Source organism: Mirounga angustirostris, unplaced genomic scaffold (assembly GCF_029215605.1).
Source record: "Mirounga angustirostris isolate CCGP_5_RB_7025 unplaced genomic scaffold, mMirAng1.0.hap1 SCAF_13, whole genome shotgun sequence".
Classification (NCBI taxonomy): Eukaryota; Metazoa; Chordata; class Mammalia; order Carnivora; family Phocidae; genus Mirounga; species Mirounga angustirostris.
Window position 1 is genome coordinate 104,930,737 of NW_026991721.1, and position 22,560 is coordinate 104,953,296.

General features: G+C 40.2%; 1 protein-coding gene across 2 annotated transcripts in view; it reads left to right on the forward strand.

The window, feature by feature from the left end:
- Positions 1-519: 519 nt before the first annotated feature.
- The window catches only part of CWF19L2 (CWF19 like cell cycle control factor 2), a 120,852-nt gene continuing 98,811 nt past the window's right edge, over positions 520-22,560 (forward strand). Inside the window, exons 1-6 of one of the 2 annotated variants that reach the window (XM_064577514.1) lie at positions 520-682; positions 2,232-2,342; positions 3,049-3,171; positions 11,674-11,784; positions 12,531-12,650; positions 18,713-18,806. In XM_064577514.1, coding sequence (XP_064433584.1) covers positions 590-682; positions 2,232-2,342; positions 3,049-3,171; positions 11,674-11,784; positions 12,531-12,650; positions 18,713-18,806 — 652 coding nt within the window. In that variant the 5' untranslated portion in view covers positions 520-589. The remainder of the gene's footprint in view (positions 683-2,231; positions 2,343-3,048; positions 3,172-11,673; positions 11,785-12,530; positions 12,651-18,712; positions 18,807-22,560) is intronic. The other variant, XM_064577513.1, reaches the window with a different exon arrangement.

The window sequence follows — 22,560 nt, forward strand, 5'->3', positions numbered from 1 at the left end:
CTCGATCCCGGGACCCTGGGATCACGACCTGAGCCGAAGGCAGTCGCTTAGCCGACTGAGCCACCCAGGCGCCCTAGGGCTGCTTTTTATTTAAAGAAAGTTTTCCTGAATTGTAGCAAAGCACCGGAACTTCAGAGCAATTGCTTTTCCTCCCCACTTCAGGACATCCCTCCCATCACACGGAAATTCTTTGCCCAGAAGGGCACTTTGGTGGAAAACTTGGAGATGTAGGGACTGAACTTCGACGAGCTGCTAACTGGCAGATTTTGGAGGAAACAGGTGAGAACGCCGTTGGTACCGCGCATGGCGCGGAATAAATGTGCAGCGACGTTACTCCTGCGGCGGGAGAGCCCGGTTTACGAAGGGAGCCCAGCTCCCCAGCTTCCTGGGCAAAGTCTCCTCTGAGCCCTGAAGTTGGCGTCATCACGGAGCCTTAAGTGACGCTCACGTTCGCGCATGCTCCGTAGGCGGAGCAGCGCCCATCCTGCCCTCTCCAGGCGGAAGTCCCCTTTTGTTTATCAAATTACGACAGTCGTAAACTGAGTGTTGTTTTTTTTTGTGCCGGCTTCCTAGTTTCACGACAGCAACAATGGCGGCCACCAGTGGTAGATTTGAAAGTGCGAGGAGTATCGAAGAACGAAGAGAACAGACCAGGATTGCCAGGGCCGAGGTGTTGCGCCAGGTATCTCCGTTCCGGGGCGTTGGAGTCATTTGGAATCGTGGGAGTGGACGGTTCGTGGGAGCCAGGCCTCTGGCTCTCCTTCCCCCGCCCCCTCTCTCGCCACCTCAGTGTCTCTCCTCACCTGCGTGAGGGTCTCCCTTCGGGATGCCCGGAAACTCTTGGTTATTTCCCGCCTCCCTAGACGCGTTGGCAGCCTCCAGCTGCTCGTTCTCTTTTTGGGAAGGCCCGTTTCTTTCCTGAGTTCCCTTACTTCTTAATTTGTCCATTCTTTGATATTCCCGTTACTGGATCTGTGCGCTTTTGGGGAACTCCACCACTAATGACGATTCTGCCAGCGCATGTGACAGCCTCAGTCCTCGCTCTTTCTGTATCTGAGACAAACATTTCCGTTCTCAGAAACACACGTGAGGCGCATTGGAGTAGATTGTTTGACCGTTTCCCTCTCTTGTCTTATTACTGGTATCGATTCCAGGGTCATTGTGAATCCTTAATCCGTACAAGGGTTGACAGAAGAGACTCAGAAAATGTAGTCCCTCGAAAAAGGTTAAGAAACGTTGTATTTCTCACTAAGATGGAGATGTATAGAGGTAACTTAAAAGGAACGGGGGAAGTAAACTGTGTTATCCGACAAGATGTAGTAAGTGTGGCATTGAAGGGGAAAATGTGTAGCTGGAAGCAGTATAGGGTACAAGTGAGGGTTTTTGTTTTTATTGGTTTTAAGACGGAAGAGTTTTAAATAAATGCAGATGAAAAGGGGCTGGTAGAGGAGGCGGGGAGGCATGATGGCTATGCCCAGAGTTTAAGGCGAAGAGTGGGCCATTAGTGTTGGGTAGGTGAAAGGTTGGTATTGTTCTCTGATTTCAGCATATCTAACCTATATGCATAATAAATAGTCTTCATCCTTACCTTTTTGGTGTTTTAGGCAGTTTCTGGAGCGAGTTGGGTTTGAAAGCTAAGGTAAATTTTATAGTGGAGGTATGCATAGAGTTTGGGAAGGACCAAAACCAGCTTTGGAGTTTGGAGAAAGAATGAAAAGGCAGAAGCAGCCTCTTAGGAAGAACTTATTTTATTTGACTGTTGTTGAAAGGTGACTATAAATTAGCAATATGATCGTTTGGTTTTAGAAAGATGATTCTCCCTGAAGCATTTTGGGGGCTTGGGTAGAAGGATATGGGCATTGCAGATTGAAGGCATGGTCAGTCTCCTGACAGTTATGGAAGTCTCAGGCAGTAGCAGTGGGATGGTGAAGGAAAAAGGAGATTCACGTCCTGTTTAAGGTAGGGAGCTTAGGGAGAGGGGAAGATCTACTATAGGTCCCGGGATTCGTCCTTGATTCACTAGAGATTGGTGATGTGATTGGTAATGTGGAAGGAGAGTTTTGTTCTGTTTTTAATCTTTCCTACACTTTGGTAGAAGCAAATTCCTGGCAAGGGACAGACAATAACTGATGAGACCTTATACGAAAGTGGAAAATGGTTTTGTTTTATTTATTTATTTTTTTTGTGAAAAGCAATTGGATAAGTTAATTTTTCTTTTTTCATTGTTTAAGGCTAAAGCCAATTTTGAAAAGGAAGAAAGGTGTAAAGAACTTAAACGACTTCGGGGTGAGGATACATGGATGCTACCTGATGTGAATGAGCGAATTGAACAGTTCTCACAGGTGACTACTAACAGGTTCACTTGATGTAACAGATCTGTCTTTTTTTGTTAATACTGGAAGAAATAACTTTATGTTACTATTTTGAAAAGTTACAGAATGACTATCACAGGTGGCATTACTAATTTTATCTCTGGCAGAAATAATATATTTTAATATTTTGGACATTATAACATTGGGCAGATTTTGTTACTTGAGTTGACTGGTAGAAAGCTTAGCAGATTTCTGGCCCACTTGTATCAACTTATGGACCTAAAAAATTATGCATTTTAAAGTTTAATGTCATGTTTTTTTTGGTCTGAATTCTTGTTTTCCATTTCCATAATTTTAATTTATACTGTCTTGTTATATATTATATGACCCAATAAACTTTTATAAGGATATATGTATATGTATGTGTGTGTGTGCATACATTTGAGTATAAATGTATTTATTTGATTATATCTGTCAGATGAATCTGTGAATATATTAAGACTAAAACTTCCCTCATATTTTTCTGAAAAGATATCTCAGCTATATGATTTATTAGCGGTGCCTATATTATAGAAGCCCGTTAAAGTTTCTTAGAAGATTTTATTTTGTCCTGTGTATTGTCTCATTTCATGGAAATGTAGTTTTTGGAATACAGATTTTTTTTTTTCCTTCAAAATATTTGTTTTAAAGTAAGATGAAACCAAATTCCTTACCTCTTTAAAACAATTATTTATAGGAACACTCTCTGAAGAAAAAGAAGAAAAAAGATAAACACTCAAAAAAAGTAAAGAAAGAGAAGAAAAAAAAGAGTAGGAAACAGAAGTATGAAAAAAGCAATGAGTCAACAGATAGTTCATCAGTAAGTATGTGTTAAAGCTAACCAAAGCAGCTACTTGAGAAAATTGTATTTAAAGGAGTAATGTATAGAAATGTAAAATATATGAGAACTTAAAAAATATTACTAGTTAGGGTATGAAAATGCCTGGCAAACATCTACTGGGAGGTGTCCAGGAAATACTGGAAAAATGGATCTTAAGTTACAGAGAAAAGTAGGAGGATGGGGATACGATTTAGAAGTCATTGCTCGGGGAAGCTGTTCGAATGGATGGATTGCCCAGGGATGTTGAAAGAGGAACACCAGGAACCAGATGGGAGTAAAGGCCATCAAGTAGAAGTAGTTGGAAAATTGGAAGGAGATGCAGGGGAAGGACAGTACTGAAAAGTGAAAGAGTTTTAAGACATTTAAAAGTCTAGGGATTGCCTGGCGGCTCAGTCGGTTAAGTGTCTGCCTTCGGCTCAGGTCATGATCCTAGGGTCCCGCATCGAGCCCCATCGGGCTCCCTGCTCAGTGGAGAGGCTGCTTCTCCCTTTGCCTCTCCCCCTGCTTGTGCTCTCTCTCTCTGACAAAGAAATAAGTAAAATCTTAAAAAAAAAAAAGACATTTGAGAGTCTGTTGCTCTTATTTTTTAATAGAAATTAACATTTTAGTCTTTAAAATAGGACATGTTTATATATTTATCTTTGGGGTCAAAAGGAAGAGAATGCTGTCTTGGCTCTGTCTCTAGCCAGTTCTGGGATAAGAGGACTCACAGAGGAAGGGTAAACCTTTCACACTGATTTTCAGGAAGAAAGAGGTACACTGTTGGGGCACTTGGGTGGCTCAGTCAGTTAAGCCTCTGACTCTTGATTTCAGCTCAGATCATGATCTCAGGGTCGTGAGATAGAGCCCTACATTGGGCTCCATGCTGGACATAGAGTCTGCTTGAGATTCTCTCCCTCTGCCCCTCTCCCTGCTTGCATCCTCTCTCTCTTTCTCTCAAATAAATCTTGGGGAAAAAAAAAAGAGGTACATTGTGGTTAGAGAGTGATGAGCTAGAGATGTTGAGGGTTAGTTGGTCTCCTTCAGAGGGTTGTATGTGCGGTTGAATCACTAAAGAGGACCAAAGTCTGGTCCTCTTGTACTTCTAGGAACTGAGTTTTGGGCAGTACACCCTGAGATGATAAATGGCTCATGAAAACCTATCTTATATGAGAATGCAGTTTGTGAATTCATAGTGAGAAATACAGCTGGATAGTTTTGTCAAGTAGCCAGCATATTTTTGTAATGGTAGGAAAGAAATTGTTAAATGTAATTCAGGACAAAGTCAGTTAGAAAATCTTAAAGTGAAAAGAAGGTAGAGGCACTGTTTCCACAATTGTGGATTGAGTTGCTGATCCCATTGAGATCCTGAAAAAATTAAGTTATCCTTTTTCCAAAAAGAAATTTATATACAAAGTTGTTTATTTCAGTGGGATTTATAAAACCGGAATTTAGGCAGAGATCACAGGTTAAGAATCTCTGTCCCGTGGCGACAGATCTGCTAGGCTGAGTAAACATTTATGTAATTTGATTAAGGGTACTTGCTTTCCCTTATTAGAGACACATTGTCCTGTTGTATTTCTTTATTCTTTCCTGGAAATATGGTTGACTTTTGAACAACATGGGTTTGAACTTCATGGATCCACTTATAAGCAGATGGTTTTTAGGTAAATACAGTACAGTACTGTAAATGTTAATTTCTCTTCCTAATGATTTTCTTAACATTTTCTTTTCTCTAGCTTACTTTATTTTAAGAATACAGTGTATAATACATATAGCATATAACGTACATGTTAATCTTGTTAAATGTTATCAGTAAGTCTTCTGGTCAACTGTAGGCTATTAGTAAAGTTTTTTGGGGAGTCCAAAGTTATATGTGGATTTTTGACTATGTGGGGAGTCAGCGCCCTTAATCCCCTTGTTGTTCAAGGGTTGTCTATATATATAAGTCTTTTTGTTGCAACTCATGAATGGAATTTTAAAAAAATGAATAAACAAACAGGAGAACCAGAACTATAAATATGGAGAACAAACTGAAGTTTGCCAAAGGGGAGGGCTTGGGGGTGTTGGGTAAAATGGGTGAATGGAAGAGGGAGGTACAGGTCTCCGGTTATGGAATGAGTAGGTCACGGGAATAAAAAGCAGAGCATAAGGAATACAGTCAGTGATTATAATAGCAATGTAATGGGGCAGATGGTAACTACATTGTGGTGAGCGTAGCATAATGTATAAACTTGTCAAATCGCTAAGTTGTACACCTGAAACTAATGTAACATTGTGTGTCAACTATACTCAAATAAAAGAGAAAGAGGAAAAACCTCTCAAATGTGTAGGCTAACAGTAAAACCCCTCTGAATCTTGGACTTCAAAAACAAAATTACCGAGATTAATTTTATGGCCTAGCCTGTGATCAGTCTTGGTGACAATTCCATGTGTATTTGAAATGTATATTCAGCTGTTAGGTGTAGTGTTCTATAAATGTCAGTTTGGGGAAGTTGATTAATAGTGTTAAGTCTTTTGTATTCTTACTGATTTTCTGTTTTCTTCTATCAATTACTGTGAAAGCAGTATTAAAATCTCTAGCTGTAGTTGTAGAAGTTTGTCTATTTCTCCTTTAGTTTTGTGTTTTTGCCTAATGTATTTTGAAGCTTTATTAGGTATGTACACATTTAGTACTATTATATCTTCTAGATGAACTAGCCATTGTATTATTGTGAAATGTTTCTCTTTATCTCACTTGACATTTTTGTTTAGGGTCACTTTGTTTCATATTAATAAACTCTCTTCCGTTTTATTATTTTTTTCATGGTATATCACTTTTTATTCCTTTAGTTTTAATTTTTCTATTTTGGTTTTATTGAATGTATTTCTTGTAGACTGATTATTTGGGTCTTGCTTTTTTTTTTTTTTTACCTAGTTTATCAATTTCTTCCTTTTTAATTAGAGGATTTTCTGTACTAGGTAATATGGTAGCCATATGTCGCTTTTAAAAATTTAATTAAAATTCATTGAAGTTATATTAGGTTGAAAATTCATTTCTTCATTCTCACTAGCCAGATTTTTTAAGGGCTCAGTAATCACATCTGGCTAGGTTAGTGACCCCTGTACTAGGCAGTGTAGGTATAAAAAAAATTCTGTTAGATAGCAGTGGTTTAGATCATTTATGTTTAATGTAATTATGGATCTTCCTTGATTTTCGATTGGGTTATGTCCAGTAAACCCATTGTAAGTTAAAAATATCATAAGTCAAAAATACATTTACTACACCTAACCAACTGATTATTATGGCTAAGTCTAGCCTACCTTAAACGTGCTCAGAATACTTGTAGTAGCCTACAGTTGGGCAAGATTACTCTGACACAAATACTGTTTCCTTAGCTCAGTGAGATTGTCATATTTAGCTTGAGTTTCCCTTCCTTGTGCTTTGGTCTGGGAGGTGCTTCCAGGCAAAAAGCTGTCGCATTCACCCCATTTGTTTCCCTTTTCAGGGATCACAGCCCTGTATTACTGAGATACAATGTTCTGAGAACAGTTTCAAATATTTTCTATTATTACTTCTATTTCTATGTATTTTTAGTCTGATGCCGTTTATTTTGTCATGGTCAGAAGCAGAAGTCCTCAGGTTCCTTTAATATTTACTGGTAGCACTTGCTGTCTTGGTTCTATCTTCTAGATTTTTTTCTGATACGATTAGGGGTGTGGTTATTATGAAGGCCACACATGAGAGGAAGAGTTCTGGGAGCTGTGTTAGGTCAGGAGGCACATTAAGCTTGATGGTGTATGAATTCTCCAAGGTAAGGTGGAGGATTGAAACTAAAATCAGCAGAAGAAATGAGGTCATAGCATATTTGGGAGGAGGAACAGCAATTGTGCAAAAGGATTGAGGTGATCGTATAGTGGTGAAAATGAGAAACAAAATTAGTAGAAAGGGAATGAAGGCAGGCAAGTTCTATAGAATTGTCCAGGTTTCACTGTTCTGTAAATGAATAATAATGCAAAGTGTATCACTGAGGTTTCTTTCATTCAGTGCCTGGTATTTAAAATGCTTGAATGCTAGCTGCTAATTAAAGTTTCTGACTAGGGCTGTTGGAAGAGTAGAAAAAGAGGATTTAATTAATTTTAGTGCCCCTTTACTGAATGTCAGTTCTTCATCAGAATACAAAAATAGAGGTTTTTTTCAGGCCTTTGGGGAACTCATTTTCTAGTTAGATAAATAGATACGTAATTTCAGTGTGTAATCTCATGATGCCAAGGCAGAACAGTATAGTCATTGGTTAAACAAGATAGTTAACTTTTCTCTCCTATGAAAGAAATCAGGCAGGTGTCTGGGACTAGTGTGGTCTTCTGGGACTAAGGCTTCTACTGTTTTGCTACTCCCTCAGCATTACAGCCTTAGCTCTTAGTCTAGATAACAAGAAAGAGGATGCCCTCTCTTTCATCATTTGACTTCCAGAAAGTCCCGCATAATGCCTTTATTTCCATGTCGTTGGACACTTGATCATAAGTCTTCAGTTTCCAGCAAGGGAGGCACATTATGTCTCCAAATAAAAGAGGGTTCTTTTGGCAAGAAAGAAGAAGAGCTTTGTGACAGGGAGCCATAGAAGAGGTCAGATGTGTTCTCTTTATATTACTCCCAGGTGTATTTAGGGTGGGGGTTGGAAAAAAGAAGGGGAGCAGGAAAGACTGGAGCCCAGGAAACTAATTTGGTTATTCCAGTTGTCTAGGTGAGAGATAAGAGGATGTGATCTAGGATACTTTAAGGGAAGGGGCACGTATTAGCTGGGACTCTGGGTTGCAGGTAACAGAGATTAAACTTAAATTGGCTTATTCAGAAAAAAGGGGCAATTTATTATTAGAGTACAAAAGTCCTAGGACATGTAGGTATGGGAATGCGGCTGAGTTTCAGGAATGGCTGGAATTAGAGTTGCGAATGCTTTTATGAATCATCTTGCCATTTTCCATGTTTGTTTTTCTCGGAGTTCAATTTTTTTCTCGGTAACAGATCAGTTTTTTTGCTGAATTCTAATCCTCATGACAAAAATAGCTTCTGCCAGTGCATTTCCATTTCTCTTTAGTTTTAGAGCAGCCCCATTTAGTCTTGATTTCAAATTCCTGGAGAGCAACTCAGATTGGTATGAATTGGGTCAGATACCTACCTTTGAACGAATCGGCTGTGGCCAGGGATGGAAGTGGGCTCCCATGGTAGGCATGTGGTGTTCACTCTATGATGTATTTGAGAAATACTTTGGAAATGAAAATAGTAGGTTTAGATGGGAGGGGTAAGTTGATCCTGAGATTGTTGACGTGGATAAGTGGGTGGTTGGTGGTACCATGCATGTAATTGAATTCAGTAATAGAGGAGGAGGAACAGGTTTTACGGAAGAGATGATGGGTTAATTTTTTGTTCTTAGTGAGTTCAGCATGGCATCCAAATATAGTCGGTAGTTGGTTAAATCGCTGAAACTTTGGGTAGACAGATTTGAAAGATCTCAGCACAGCTGGTGGTAGCTCGAGGCATGAGAGTGGATTTACTGGCCAAAGGGGAATGTTTAGAGATTAAAAAATGTAGTGGGCAAAGAATGGAACCCCAAACAACATTGATATTGCAGGGCTGAGCACAGGAGGAAAAGTGCATGAGGGAAATGGAGAAGAAACCAAGAATGGGAGGAGAACTAGGAAAGGTCATGGAGGTTGAGATGGTGAGTTATCCAGAGTTATATTCAGCAGAGGTCTAGGGAGATAAAGACAGAAACATTCTGCTGCATTGGGCAAAGTGGAAACCAGTGGTGACCTTTGAAGTTGTGTAGGTTAATGGGGACATTAGCCGTATGATAGAGTTTGAGGATTGGGTGACAGTGAGAGGGGATAGACTGCTGTTTTAAGAATTTGGCTTAGAGTACAAGTTGGAAGATAAATGGCTGCTAGAGGGAGACATAAGGGCAATCAAGATTTCCCTTCTTCCCTCATTCACACACACACACACACACACACACACACACACAGGATGGGGAATACGTGAGCATATTTCTAGGTCAATAGCTTCGGTTGAAGCTGCAGGAGAAGGAGACAATTGATGGTGCATGGTCCTAGAGGAACAGGAGTGGTTGGGGCCAAGATCTGTGGAGGAGGACCTGCCTTGAAGAGGAAGAGTTAACAGGAGATAAGGATAGGCACAGGCATAAATAGTTTTGTTGGAGGTTGGGAGGAAGCTAAAGTGGCTTCATTTTTATTGATCGAGGAAGAGGAGAGATCCATTTGCTGACTGTGTGGGGAATGGGAGTTGGTAGAAAACTTGAGGGAGTTGTGTAAGAAGATGATGAGCATCACCTCTCTGCCAAGGTATTAAGCAAGGTCTTGGGGATACAAAGTAGGCAAGAGCATATGTGGTTGCTTTCTCATAGAACTTACTACGAGACATTAATCAGATAGTCACACAAGTAAATGTAAAACTGATAAATGTTTCAAAGGGGAGTAAGCCAAGGGAGTGGAAGAGAGAGCTGACCAGGGGCCAGTAAGAGGAATACTAGTTGTGACTGAGAGTTTAGCTCAACTGAAGTTGTAAAGGTCATGATGATTGGGGTTTATGCAGGGGTGGAGCTGGTTTGCGGCTGTGGTGTTGAAGCAGCTGGTGGACCTGATCAGTGACTTTCAAGTGATGGGTTAACATCTCAGAGGGTAGAGAAAACCTGTAGTTTCAGAAGAAGGCCTTCGAGGGGTGCCTGACTGGCTCATTCGGGAGAGCATGCCACTCTTGATCTTGTGGTTTTAAGTTCAAGTCCCACGTTGGGTGTAGAGACTACTTAAAAATAAAATCTTAAAAAAAAAGAAGGCCTTCACCAGAATCCTGTGGAACACTAATGTAAACTCTTTTTTTTTTAAGCATGATCTTAGCAAATTGGCACTCCCCCGAGGAATGTGTTAACTTTTTCAGATTATAAACTCCCTTTTTAGTGGATAACACCAAGTGGTGGGAACCAAGTCTTCAAATTGATTTTTTTAAAAAAGTTTTTATTTAAAGTCCAGTTAGTTAGCACATAGTGTTTTGTTAGTTTGAGGGGTACAATATAGTGATTCAGCACTTCCATACATCACCCTGTGTTCATCATGACATGTGCAGTCCTTTCAAAATTGATTTGACAATGTAACTGTGAGTAGGCCAGAAACGTATTTATAGTGATGATCTTAAAAATTACAACTATATATGTAATTGGCTAGTTCTAATGTTTCTATAACTCCAAATCAAAGCCTGAGTGAATGAATGAATGAAATCTGCTCTGCATTGGGAGACAGTTTGGCAGTTGAGGTGCCAACACACAGGTATGTTTACTCCACGTGGATTGTACCTTTTTTTTTTTTTTAAGATTTTATTTATTCATTTGAGAGAGAGAATGAGATAGAGAGAGAGCATGAGAGGGAGGAGAGTCAGAGGGAGAAGCAGACTCCCTGCCGAGCAGGGAGCCCGATGCGGGACTCGATCCCGGGACTCCAGGATCATGACCTGAGCCGAAGGCAGTCGCTTAACCAACTGAGCCACCCAGGCGCCCGTGGATTGTACCTTTTACCAGACATACTGTTGTTCTCCAGTTAGGTAATTATCCAGAACTTTGTGGAATGAAGGAATATTGTTCTTAGTCAGGAAATCCTCTTTTTCTTCCCTTGGCCTCCAAGTTCCTCTGCTGTGCATTAGCCAGTGTTGTGTGCTAGGTGATTTCTAGGATCTTTCCTGCACTTACATTGCACAGCTCCAAAGAGTAGATGGTAGAGCCAGGAAGATCTAGATTTCTATTCTGGTTCTCCTACTTGGATACCATGTAACTTGGGCAAGTTACCTAATTTTGGGAAGCCTTTCTTATCTCTAAGACCAAATAGTATTTTATGTAGGGTAGTTTTAAGGAGTCCGCTTGAGAACATATGCGGAAGTACTTATTACAGTACTTAACATAGAAGGAGTTGATTGATGTATTTGTGGAAAACAGAACCCAGAACTTGGCACAATGCTGAGCACATAGGGGATGTTGGCTAAATACTTTGTAGCTGATTTAATAATCTGGTATTTAAACACAGTAACAAAGTGCTTTACCAGCCTGGCTATTAACTGAGATCTCTGCATTTTTAGACCCAGGGAAATTTAAAAATTTGAAACTTAGAGGCAAAGTCTTTTACTTGAGTGTTGTTTCCCTTGTTCTAGTTAAACAAAGATGTCAGTATTGCTTAATGTTGGTAGGAACCGAAGCTCTGTGTTGAAGTGAGTTTTCTGCTGTCAGTTCTAATCTTTTGTTTTTGCTTTCCCTCGGCATGACAACAGTCATGGTGTTTCATGGGCTTATCCCAAAAGAGTGGGTTTATGTGTTCTTTGTTCAGATTTTCATTGTAGCTTTTTAAAGGGGAAGCCTACTGTAAGGATTTTTTTTTAGGGAACCGAGTTCACCATTTAACAGCACAGAATTTTTATATGCAAGTCTGCAAGTTTGAGAATTTCACTTATATGCTAAATATTCTTAGAGCTCTGAAGACGAGTGGGTTGAGGCTGTCCCATCGCAGATTCCTGGCAGAGAAAAGGCCTGGAAAGTGAAAGGTGAAAATTCAGAAAGAGAAGACAACCCAGTTATTCAGGTAAGTCACCTGATTTTAAAGAAAGAAGTGTGAACAGCTAAGAATAGATGAATGTTAAAATGACAGATGGTTATAATTGCTTCAGGAGAAAAATTAGACTTTGAAAACAGTATATACTTCTATGAATAATTCTGGCAGTGATGCTGTTTGCTTAGTCTTTGTACTTCGTTCTTCTTCTGTGAGAAAAGGAGTACTGACCTCTATTCTGGTCCCATAGAGCGTTTCCTCCCGTTGGTTGTGGCTAGAAAAGCGTCACTTTCCTCTCCTGTACTGAAGCTCTGTACTGTTAACCTGTATCTGAGTTAGTAGAGTTCGGTCACTTTTTATTTCCCTTCACTGCATCATGTCATAATTTCGGTTAGCAGTACTTAGAGTAGAAGAGTTCACAGATTTGGGGCTGTTGTTCATTTGCTGCCATGGGAATACGGTTTATATGCTGTTAGCTGCGGCACAGAAAAGTGGAAGGGACTGGTGTTCGAGTGCCTGTTCCATGTCAGGCACCACACTGTGCGCCTTAAATCTGTTCTCTGGTTGACTCCTGAAAGCAGTCCTAAAAGGTATGAATTTTATTACATTTTACAGGAGAGAGACTAAGGCATCGAGAGACTAAAAAACTTGCTTCAGGGTGGGCAGATGTAGGATTTGAGCTGGGTTTGTGTGCCCAGAGACTCTGCTGTTGTTACCAAGTGTTTTTTGTTCACTTCTAATCAGTTTAGATTGAAATAACTTTTTTTTTTTTAAAACAGAGAGATGAGTGGATGACGGTTGATTTTATGTCTGTTAAAACTGTGTCCTTATCATCACTCAAAGCTGACAAGGAGGCTATGAGGAAAATAGAGCAAGAGAAAACCCAAGCCCTGGAACAGGTAAGAGTATTGAAAATGCTTTAACTTCCAATTTGCCTTTAATAAGCAATGAGATATTTATATAAATGCAGTTTTACTTGTGAAATATTATATTCTCTTTTGTGGTATTTAATAACATTAGTGGGGATAACTATGAAATGTGGCAGAAGTTCTTAAAGATGAATCTTCCTACAGGAGTAGGAAGCCAGTTTAATGCTATCTAGATTGATAAATCCATGGCGTATATAGTTGGGAATATTGAGTTTGGTTCACGGCTTGGATTCAGAAGAGTTTCGGGCTTGAACTGTGCTGCCTGTGTGGTCTGAAACTCTTCAAGGTGAGACTTTATTTGAAAGTCTGCTCGTGTTGATAGTACTTTGAAGTGCTTGGCAGGAGTGGATGCCAGTGCTTTGTGGAGGATCACACTGTCAGTTTAGGCATCACAGGTTTCCCAGAAGAAAGCTTATAATCTAGAATCACAAGATACATGAAAATACAAGGATAGTCCATAAATGGCAGTCACGTGAAATAATGAACAGTAGAATCAGACCCACAAAACCTTACCTGTTGGAGTATTTAATAGCTTTATACAGTATGGAAAATGTGAGTAAGAAATAAAAGATTTTTATGAAGGGAGATCTGGGAAAGAGCCAACAAGAACTTGTAGAAATAAAAAATACCACAACTGGAATTAGAATTAGAAACTCAATAAATGAGTAAACAACAGATTGAATATACCTGAAGAGAGAATTAGTGAACAAGAAGATCGTCTTTACCTTGAACACACCGTAGAGGGACAAATAAATCAAAAAGGTGAGAATGATCGTAAGTCCTGTGAGCAATGTTGTTTTCTGTCTGCCCCCCCCCCCCTTTAATTTTAATTCTGAAAATGCAGGTGTGGTACATGGTATTGGCTTATTAAGTAAGCAGCTATTCATATGGAACATGTGGAGGGCAGGGATTTTGGGAGCATCTTGACTGAGCTCTGGAATGTATCTTTGTCTCTGAGATCTGACGGAGTCGGAGTCCTTGTGTTCAGAGAGGAGAGGGAGAGCACATGTAGCACCAGGGGGATGACCAGTGTGCGTGGAGCTGCGTGAGGTCTGGAGGTTGGGATTATCCAGGCCATGACAAGCGTGCTTCTGAAATCCTGCTCTGCTATTGTTGGGCATTGATGTGTTGGTGTGTTAGGGTTACCTGGCTTGTGGTCTTATGTTCTGTTTACATATCCTGTTTAGGCCTGTTCTCCATATCAAACCATAGAACATAGTAAACCCTTGAATATCTTTAGCAGATTGAAGTAGTGATCAGTTATTCTTAGAAATATGATTACATAAAACCATCTTCATTATCCTAAGAAACGGTAGTAATTTTTTCTTATCTCACCACCTTTCCAGCTTTGAATTCCAGGCTTTCAAGTTAACATAATCTTTTCTTACAAACACTTATATGAACTTGTCTGATTCATTCGAGCCAGCATCCATGGATCTGCTCAGTTGCCTCTGGAGTTTTTGTCTTTTGCATGTGTATCATCTTTTTCATTACTGCTGGAGTGTCCCTTATTAGTTGTGTGTCTTCTCCTCTGTGTGCCTTACTTGTCTCATGTGTACTGGAGTTCGTGTGTGTGATGAACTGGGGACGGCCCCTGGAACGGGTTCAGGCCCTGATTTACTCTTGTGTGGGCAATTTCAATAAGCTCTTCATTTCTCACCCAGCATCCTACGATGGATGTCAGGTTAATCTTTTCAAAGTACAGCTCTGATCATAGTGTTACTCTGTTTAGAAGTCCTCGTGATTCAAGGGAAGGGTAATGTCTTAACAATTTCTAATGTTGGGGCGCCTGGGTGGCTCAGTTGTCAAGCGTCTGCCTTCGGCTCAGGTCATGATCCCAGGGTCCTGGGATCGAGCCCTGCATCGGGCTCCCTGCTCGGCGGAGAGCCTGCTTCTCCCTCTCCCACTCCCCCTGCTTGTGTTCCCTCTCTCTCTGTGTCTCTCTCTGTCAAATAAATAAAATCTTAAAAAAAAAAAAAATTTCTAATGTTTCTGGTGGAAGAAGCTCAACTAGTGGTATTTTGTGCCACCCTCTTTCCTCATTCTGTCCTTGAGGATATGGAGTAAATTTTCTTCTGGAAAATTGGGAAAGAATGCACTGGGCAGACTTGGCTTAGCCCTGCGCTTCCTGCTTATGGACCAGGCTGCCTGCAGAGCTCATGTGTGGGGTCAGGGGACGTGGGGTTGGCTCGGTGCTGACTGCACCTGGGAAAGTCTGCCTCATTGTGCCGTTCAGTGAATAGGCCCATTTGGTTTTTACTGAAAGAAAAGTTCTCTTCCAGTTTAGCCTTCATCAGCAATAAAGGTAGTTTTTGTCTTTTATTTCCTTAAGGTTTTGTTGTATTTATAACTTGTTCAGAGCTTGCATGGAAAAGAAAGATGCCATATGCACTCTTCTCCTTTAAAGGCCCCCACCCCCCACGCCAGAACTGCCACGAATCGAGTCAAACACATTGGTTTGGATTCTTTCTCTTAGGTAATTTGTACCCCAACCAAACTGGTGTAATCACTCTCCCTCATATGTCTCTGCAAATTCCTGGCTCTGCCTCTTTTGTTCATCTGGTTCTTTCTAAGTGAATTCTCTTTCTCTCTGTAAGTCTGCATCTTGTTTATCCTTCAAGGCCTAACTTGATATGTACTAAGAAATTTTTCCTCTTTAACTGAAATAAATGGACCTTGCCTTAGAATCATATGTTGATTCTTATAATGGGAGTGGGGATAAAATGAAGATAATGGGAAGAAGTCTGATGATGGTCCTTCAATGAAGCTTCAGTGTGAAGTGTGTTGATTTTATGTCTCTTCTGGTTTTTTCAGAATATCATTTCTTTTGTGCTCTAGGCTGGTGTTTTTCAAAATGTAGGTCATGTAATTGAATTATTGCAATCAGCATTTAAAAATATAAAATATCAGCATGTATTATGTATAATAAAGATACTTTTTTTTCTCTTTTTTTATACTTTTTAAAATGAATTTATTTATTTGACAGAGATAGAGAGAGGGAACAAGCAGGGGGAGGGGCAGAGGGAGAGGGAGAAGCAGGCTGAAGAAGGAGCCCCGATGTGGGGCTCGATCCCACGACCCCGGGATCATGAGCCAAGCCATGATCTGAAGGCAGCCACTTAATCGACTGAGCCACCCAGGCAACCCCACATTTTGTTTCCTAAAACCTTTGTTTTGGACACACACACACACACACACACACATCCAAGCACACATACAGTCTCTCTTTGGGTGAAGGTCACAAAAAGATTTGCAAACACATGCTCAAGGCTGTGTCTTTGTCGTCTGGGCCTCTTCTGCCCGCACTGTGCTATAATCTATGGGTGATAGCATGTGTCTGTAGACCTAGTCTATAGACCATTATAGAGATGCCTACCGGTTTCTCAACCTTCTTTTGCAAGCAGGAGGTGTCTACACCCCAGTCCTTGGCTTCATGTGCTGAACTGGCTCCATTCCTCTTTCACTTGGAGCGTTTGTAGTATTTATTACCTTACAGCAGTTGGACTAAGTAAGGGCTGTTACTTTCTGCTCGCACATAGAGCCCAGTAGTATTGGTAAACATCAAGGCCTGTGGTATTGAGGTCACTTTACCACTTTACATTTCTGTTCTGGTCCACAAAGATGTTTATCTTGTTTTGAACTGAAGTATGTTTTGTATTTTGTGTATCTTTTCTGTTTGTCCTGAGCAAAGAGATTGTGATGAATGGAACCTTTATAAGCCATTTTGACTAGAAGGCCTGAGTGTGTTTTAGAGATTGATTTATATTGATATATTTTATTTCTGGTTCATTCCTTTTAATCACTATGTAGTCTTTCATCATCTAACTATGCCATATGGTAGATGTCCATTTTTGTGGGAATCTGTTTTTCACTATTTACAAACAATGCTAAATGAAGATCCGCGTGTCTATTTTCTGATGCACGTGTGTGTGGACTTCTCCCTGGTGCACATCTAGAAGTGGAATTGCTAGGTTATAAGATATGCACTTCTCTTCTTTTATAAATACTTGCAAAGAGATTGTAACAGCTTATACTGCCCCAACAGTGTATCTATCCTTTCTTTCTCTCTTTCTCTCTCCTTCCTTCCTTCCTTCCTTCCTTCCTTCCTTCCTTCCTTCCTTCCTTCCTTCCTTCCTTCCTTCCTTCTGTCCTTCCTTTTTCTTTCTTTCTTCAGATTTATTTATTAGAGAGAGAGAGAGAGGAGGGAGGAGGGGCAGAGGGAGAGGGAGACAGAGAATCCTGAAGCAGACTCCCCGTTGAGCAGGGAGCCCGATGCAGGCCTCGATCCCAGGACCGTGGGATCATTACCTGAGCCAAAGGCAGACGTTTAACCTACTGAGCCACCCAGGCACCCCAACCAACAGTGTATGTTTCTTTACCATACTTAGTATCTATATGGTCAAACTTTTAAATTTTCGTCATGCTAATTAATGAGTGAGAAATGACATTTCATTGTTTTTATTTGCATTTGACTGATTACTGTGAGAGATCTTTTCTTTCTTTTTTTTTTTGTCATTCAGATTTCTTATAGTACGAATTGCTTATTGTGTTCTGCTTATTTTTCTTTTAGGGTTGTCTTTTTCTTACTGATTGCTGGTAGTTGTTTAGACATCCAGTCCTTTTACTGTTGTATATTTTCACATAATATCTCACAGTTTGTCTGGACTGTTGTCAAGTGTTCTCCTCAGTGTGTAACTCCAGGCTTTTGTGTTCTGTTGAGAAGCTGATGTGTATCTCTTTGAGTATCTGCACAAGACCACTGGAAAAAATTCCTTGATTATAGACCCTTGGAGGTTTTGCAGTAGTCTAACAAGGGAGGTGATGGAAACTTTTTTGGTACAAACTAAACATCAAATCCTTATGGTTTTGCTTATCTTCTACTTGAACTTAAATTTTGTCCTTTGAAGATTCTGTACGGTTTTGTCAGCTCACAAATATTCTTTAAAAGCTTTTTATCCACCATTTTTGTTTTCAGTACTGTGGTTGGTTCATAGTACTAGAAAATAACATTTAACTCTCTTCATTCTTCTTCATCTAGTTGCTGTATTAGTTCTAAGAAACATTTTCTGACCTTCTGAGATCAAGTCAGATGCCCTAGTCTGTGGCTCTCTAGCATGCTTTACCTTCACAGCACTCAGCCGTATCGGACTTGCTTCATTGTCTTTCTCCTGTCTCCAGACTGCCATTGTTCTGATGGGAAGGACTGTCTGCCTTATTCGTTCGAGCCGCAGTGCCTGGCCCAGTGCTCGGAACACAGGAGGCGCTTGAATGGTGACGAGGCTGCCGTCAGCTCTTTTCCAGTCGTAGCCACCATCATCTGACTGGATTTCTGCCTCTGATCTTGCTCTTCTTCAGTCTTTCCTCCACTCTTTGCTCTTTGTGTAGTTCAGAGTCACTCTCATGATTCACCATTGCCCCAGCATAAAACCCCAACAGCACATGACCTTCATCCCTGATGATTCTACAACCTAGCCTCTTTTCACTACTCACTCATACTTCTAGGGTTTAGACAGTCTGGATAATTTTAAGTTCGTTGAAAATTTTCTATTTCCTCTAGGGTTTTATGAACATGCTGTTATTCCTTCTCTGTGGAGCATCTCTGTGCATTCTTCCCTCACAAGAGAATTTGGCTAATTCCTGCCCCTCTTTAGGTCTAAGGCTGCACGTATTACTTCCTTTAGAAAGTCCCTGATCTTTCATTGTGAGAGAGGTTTAAATTGTGTGTGGCTTTACCACTCTGCACTTCTGTCCTCAAAGCCCTTGTCAGTCACTTGTTTATTGTCTCTGTTCCTCACTGTCTCATAAGCTAGCAAAGGCTTAGTTAGGCACATTGATTGTTTATTAGATCCTCTGCATCTAGAGCATATCTGATTCATAGTAAGCATGAATGTTAATTTAGATGTTATTTTTTGCGAGTTGCAGAAGAGTGTCACTTAGGAGTGTTTTAAATATTTGTCAAACATTACAACTGTTAACTGAGTCTCAGATATTTATTAACATAGTTAATGACCTCTGAAAATGTTTCGTTCTAGTCCAGACTGCTGGAGAGAGAATTGAATCCATACTGGAAAGATGGGGGGACAGGTCTTCCACCAGAAGACTGTAACGTGTCATCACTTACCAAAGGTATCTCTAGATTTTGGTTGTAGCCACACAGGCATGTCTTATAACTTGGTATTCCTAAGGGAATGACCAAGGTTAGTTAGTAGATTTACAAGATTTGGTTATTTAAATATTAAATATTTCTGCTTGGTGCTGTAGTAGTTTTGATTATGTCCGCAATTCTCTGTGTTTGTTTCTGTATTTGCAAAACAACTGTAAGTTTATTGATTATCTGATGTGGAACCCATATGGTTTCATGTTATGAGCACCTATGGATTATTACTGACAGTTCAGATAACATAATGGCAAAGCAAATAAAATGTGTGCAGTCTTTTGAGGCTTTATTTAAATTTAGTACCTGGGAAGATTATTTTGACTATATATGTTTGGGAGCAAATTGACTAACTGTATATATTTTTATACTTGATATTTTCCATATTTGAGTTTCTATTTTGGATGGATTAATACAGAGTATGATTCTGTGAGGATATAATAATGCTTTGGTTTGTTACAAATTCTCTAACAAAATGTAAAGTATTAAGTCTGAGATTTCATGAAAATAATCTATAAATATTAAAGATGTGATTTCATATCTTCAGAAACTCCTACTTTGCCAGCATTCATAAAATTTGTTATTTACCTTAGGATAGTGCTGTTATTTTCCAGCAGATGGAGATAAAATATTTAAGCGTCCCATAATCACACTTGAAACCATAATTTAAAAAATATTTATATGCCAGTTACGTGTTGCAACAACTAGTCCGTGAGAAGTGTGTGTCACTCCTGCTAACCCAGTGCAGAGAGAGTGGCAGTGGCAGTTATGGGGTTATCTTTTCCTTTTAGTGGTTTTTCAGAATAGTTTTCTGCTCTTTGTTGTATTGTTTATTTTTATTTTGGCCATTCATAAAAATTCTTTTTATATTTTATGTGGACATGTCCCTGGAGTCGCCCTGTAGGTTTGTTTATAATTTTTCTGTAGTGGTTTTGGGAAGCTGCTAGTAATTGTAGCATTTTCTTCATTGTTTTTCAGCTTGGGTAGAAATGTCTCTGCTGGATTGTAACATAGTAACTGTAGTCACACAAGACTCTCTTTGAGATACTTTTTTTAATAGTTTAAAAGCGAAAGTTTAGGGCAGTAGGTTAGCTCCCTGGACCATTCCTATGTCGGGCTAAGTTTTCGATCCTCGCTTTTGCCTCCACTGTTGTCAGAGGACAGTCAGTCAGTGAACCTGTGGGGAACGCTTAGAAGTGACACACTGAATCTTTGGGTATTTGCAGCCAGTAGGTTCTCAACTTCTTGAATGCGGAAGAGTCAAAGTTGTAGCGTAGGTAGTATCTTTCAGCTGCCTGAAACAGCATAATCTAAGACATGACGAGAAGAATGACCTGATACAGAGCTTTTAGAGAGCCTTTTTTCTTTTCCCCTTCATATCAGGCTTTCACCACCTACCTTTCCCATATTATTCTTACTTAGAAGGAGGAGAAATGACAGGTTCCGTCTGTCCGAGGTTCAGATCCCAGAGTTGACATTAAGTTTTAAATGATCTGCAGGCTTGACTGCATATGCGGATAGTGTAGTCATTCTCTTTAGACCAGTGGTCAGGCTGAGCTGGTCAGGCACCTAACAGTGCTAGCCCTTTAGTGTGAAGGAGCTGTGTGGAGGTGACATAGGGGGAGAGTTCAGGACTCAGAGTCTGGAGTTAGGCTACTTGGGATTACAATTTAGGCATTTCCACTTAGTAGCTGTGTGATTTTGGGAAAGTTTCTTGACCTCCCTGAATTCAGTTTACTCATTTTTTTAAACGTCTTTATTTAAATTCCAGTTAGTTAATGTAGTGTAATCTCAGTTAAAGGTGTACAATTTAGTGATTCGGCACTTGCATACAACACACCTTGTGCTCATCATCCTTCATCCCCATCACCTGTTTCCCCATCCCCCCCCCCCCCCCCGCCCCGTCACCATCAGTGTGTTTTCTGGAGTTCAGAGTTACAGCTCTAGTTTTTAATTCCTACTTTACAAGAAGAGTTTAAGTAAATTCTTCAAGTTCATGGCTAGTAAGTATCCAAACCAGAATTTTGAATCCAAATAGTTTGGCTCCAGAGCCCAGTCACTTCCCAGCATGCACTTCTGTACCTCTCAAAGATGAAAAACGAGGCGTACTTTCACCCTTTATTTTGTCATATGTCTATGTTGGATTTTTTTTCTAGAGTGAGCATGTAATTTGTATTTGAAAAAGTCTATTTAAAACCAGCCAGCTTAATTTGATGTCAAGTTCAAGCATTTAATTTTCTGCCAAATTGGCACATCCAGAAGTTAAGGAAAATAGCTGCATGAGGACATACCCACACACAATAAAAAACCCAGGATGATTCAATATAGTGTTAACTTATTAAGTCTCATTCTTTAGAGATAGAAGGTAAGAGTTTTTCTGTTACTGTTTGTTGCCAGAGGTTTCACCCTTGCTTATGGAAGCAAATTTTGCAACTCAAAAGCTTAAAGCAAATCAGAATTTTCTTGCCTAAAATATTTTTAATGGGAAATGTCCTTTATGCAGCATTAAATGGAAAAAATGGAAAGCATAAAAAACGTCTGCTAACTGCATCTGAACCAAGTCTGCTTTCCTGTGCACCACCCCTGGGCTACGTTATCTCCTGATTCTGCCCTTGCCGGCCCCTCCGCGGTCTGCTTGCTGCCCCTCTAACCCGTTCTCCGCAAGACAACCATAATGGGTTCTCAGAAAGTGAGACCAATCCTGTCCTAGGCCTCCTCCTCTAAAGTTCTTCAAGGGCGTCCCGTGGTTCTTGGGGTAAAAGCAAACAGCTTTCAGGAGGCCAGGCGGCCCTGATCTCTGGCGGCTGGTGCTCCTCCTGCAGACCTTTGCTGACAGGCTCACAGGGCCTTTGCACAGGTTCCCCTCCATTACCTAGCTAACTCCTCGTCTTTCAGAGTGAGACTGCTGCAGCCTCCTCGGAGGGGCCTTTCCTGACCCCCACACTGGGGCCGTGAGCTGCTCCATGTGCTGGAAGCTCAGCGTCCTTGGCTTCAAGACCCTTATTACAGTAGTGATTTCACATGTATTCACATGGTTATTGGAACACCCACCTCTGATGAGATTATCCGCTCTGTGTGGGTAGAGAGTGGCCCTTGCTGCTTACCTTTATCCCCAGCAGCTCGTATAATACCTTTATTAAGTGAATAATATGATAAGCTACCGAGCCAACGTACTGTGTAAAGCAAAATATGAAAAGACAGCATCTTGGTGAGTGAATGGTGTTTGTTTTATCATTCTTTTCATTATTACCTGGTTAAGCTCGGTTTAGAAATGAAAAAAGAAAGATAAATTGTCACTTATTGAATATTGCCTACAGAATATGTATGCACCTGTATTTTATAGAAGAAAAAAATAGTTTCTCAGTCTTTGCGTAACACACGCTCCACGTAGGAATGGTAGTAGTCAGCATTAAATACAACTCTATTTTCATAACAACCATGCATCTTTGTATCAGAGCATTCAGAGGATGTTGCCTCTCAACCTAAATTTATAGTAAAAGATGTTTTCAGAAATAAGTCTTATGAAATTGATAACCTACAACAGGTCCTTGAGGCAAATAGCTCTAAAACCTGTACAGAAGGCTCCTTAGTTTCACATCGTCTGGAAACAGTTTCACAGATCATTTAGAAAATCAGCCTAGAGGTGATCAGAATGAACCACATTTCCCGTCCATGCTTGAAGCCCATCTTGCTTGAGAGTTGCTGAGATCGCGTCTGTTGTTGCAG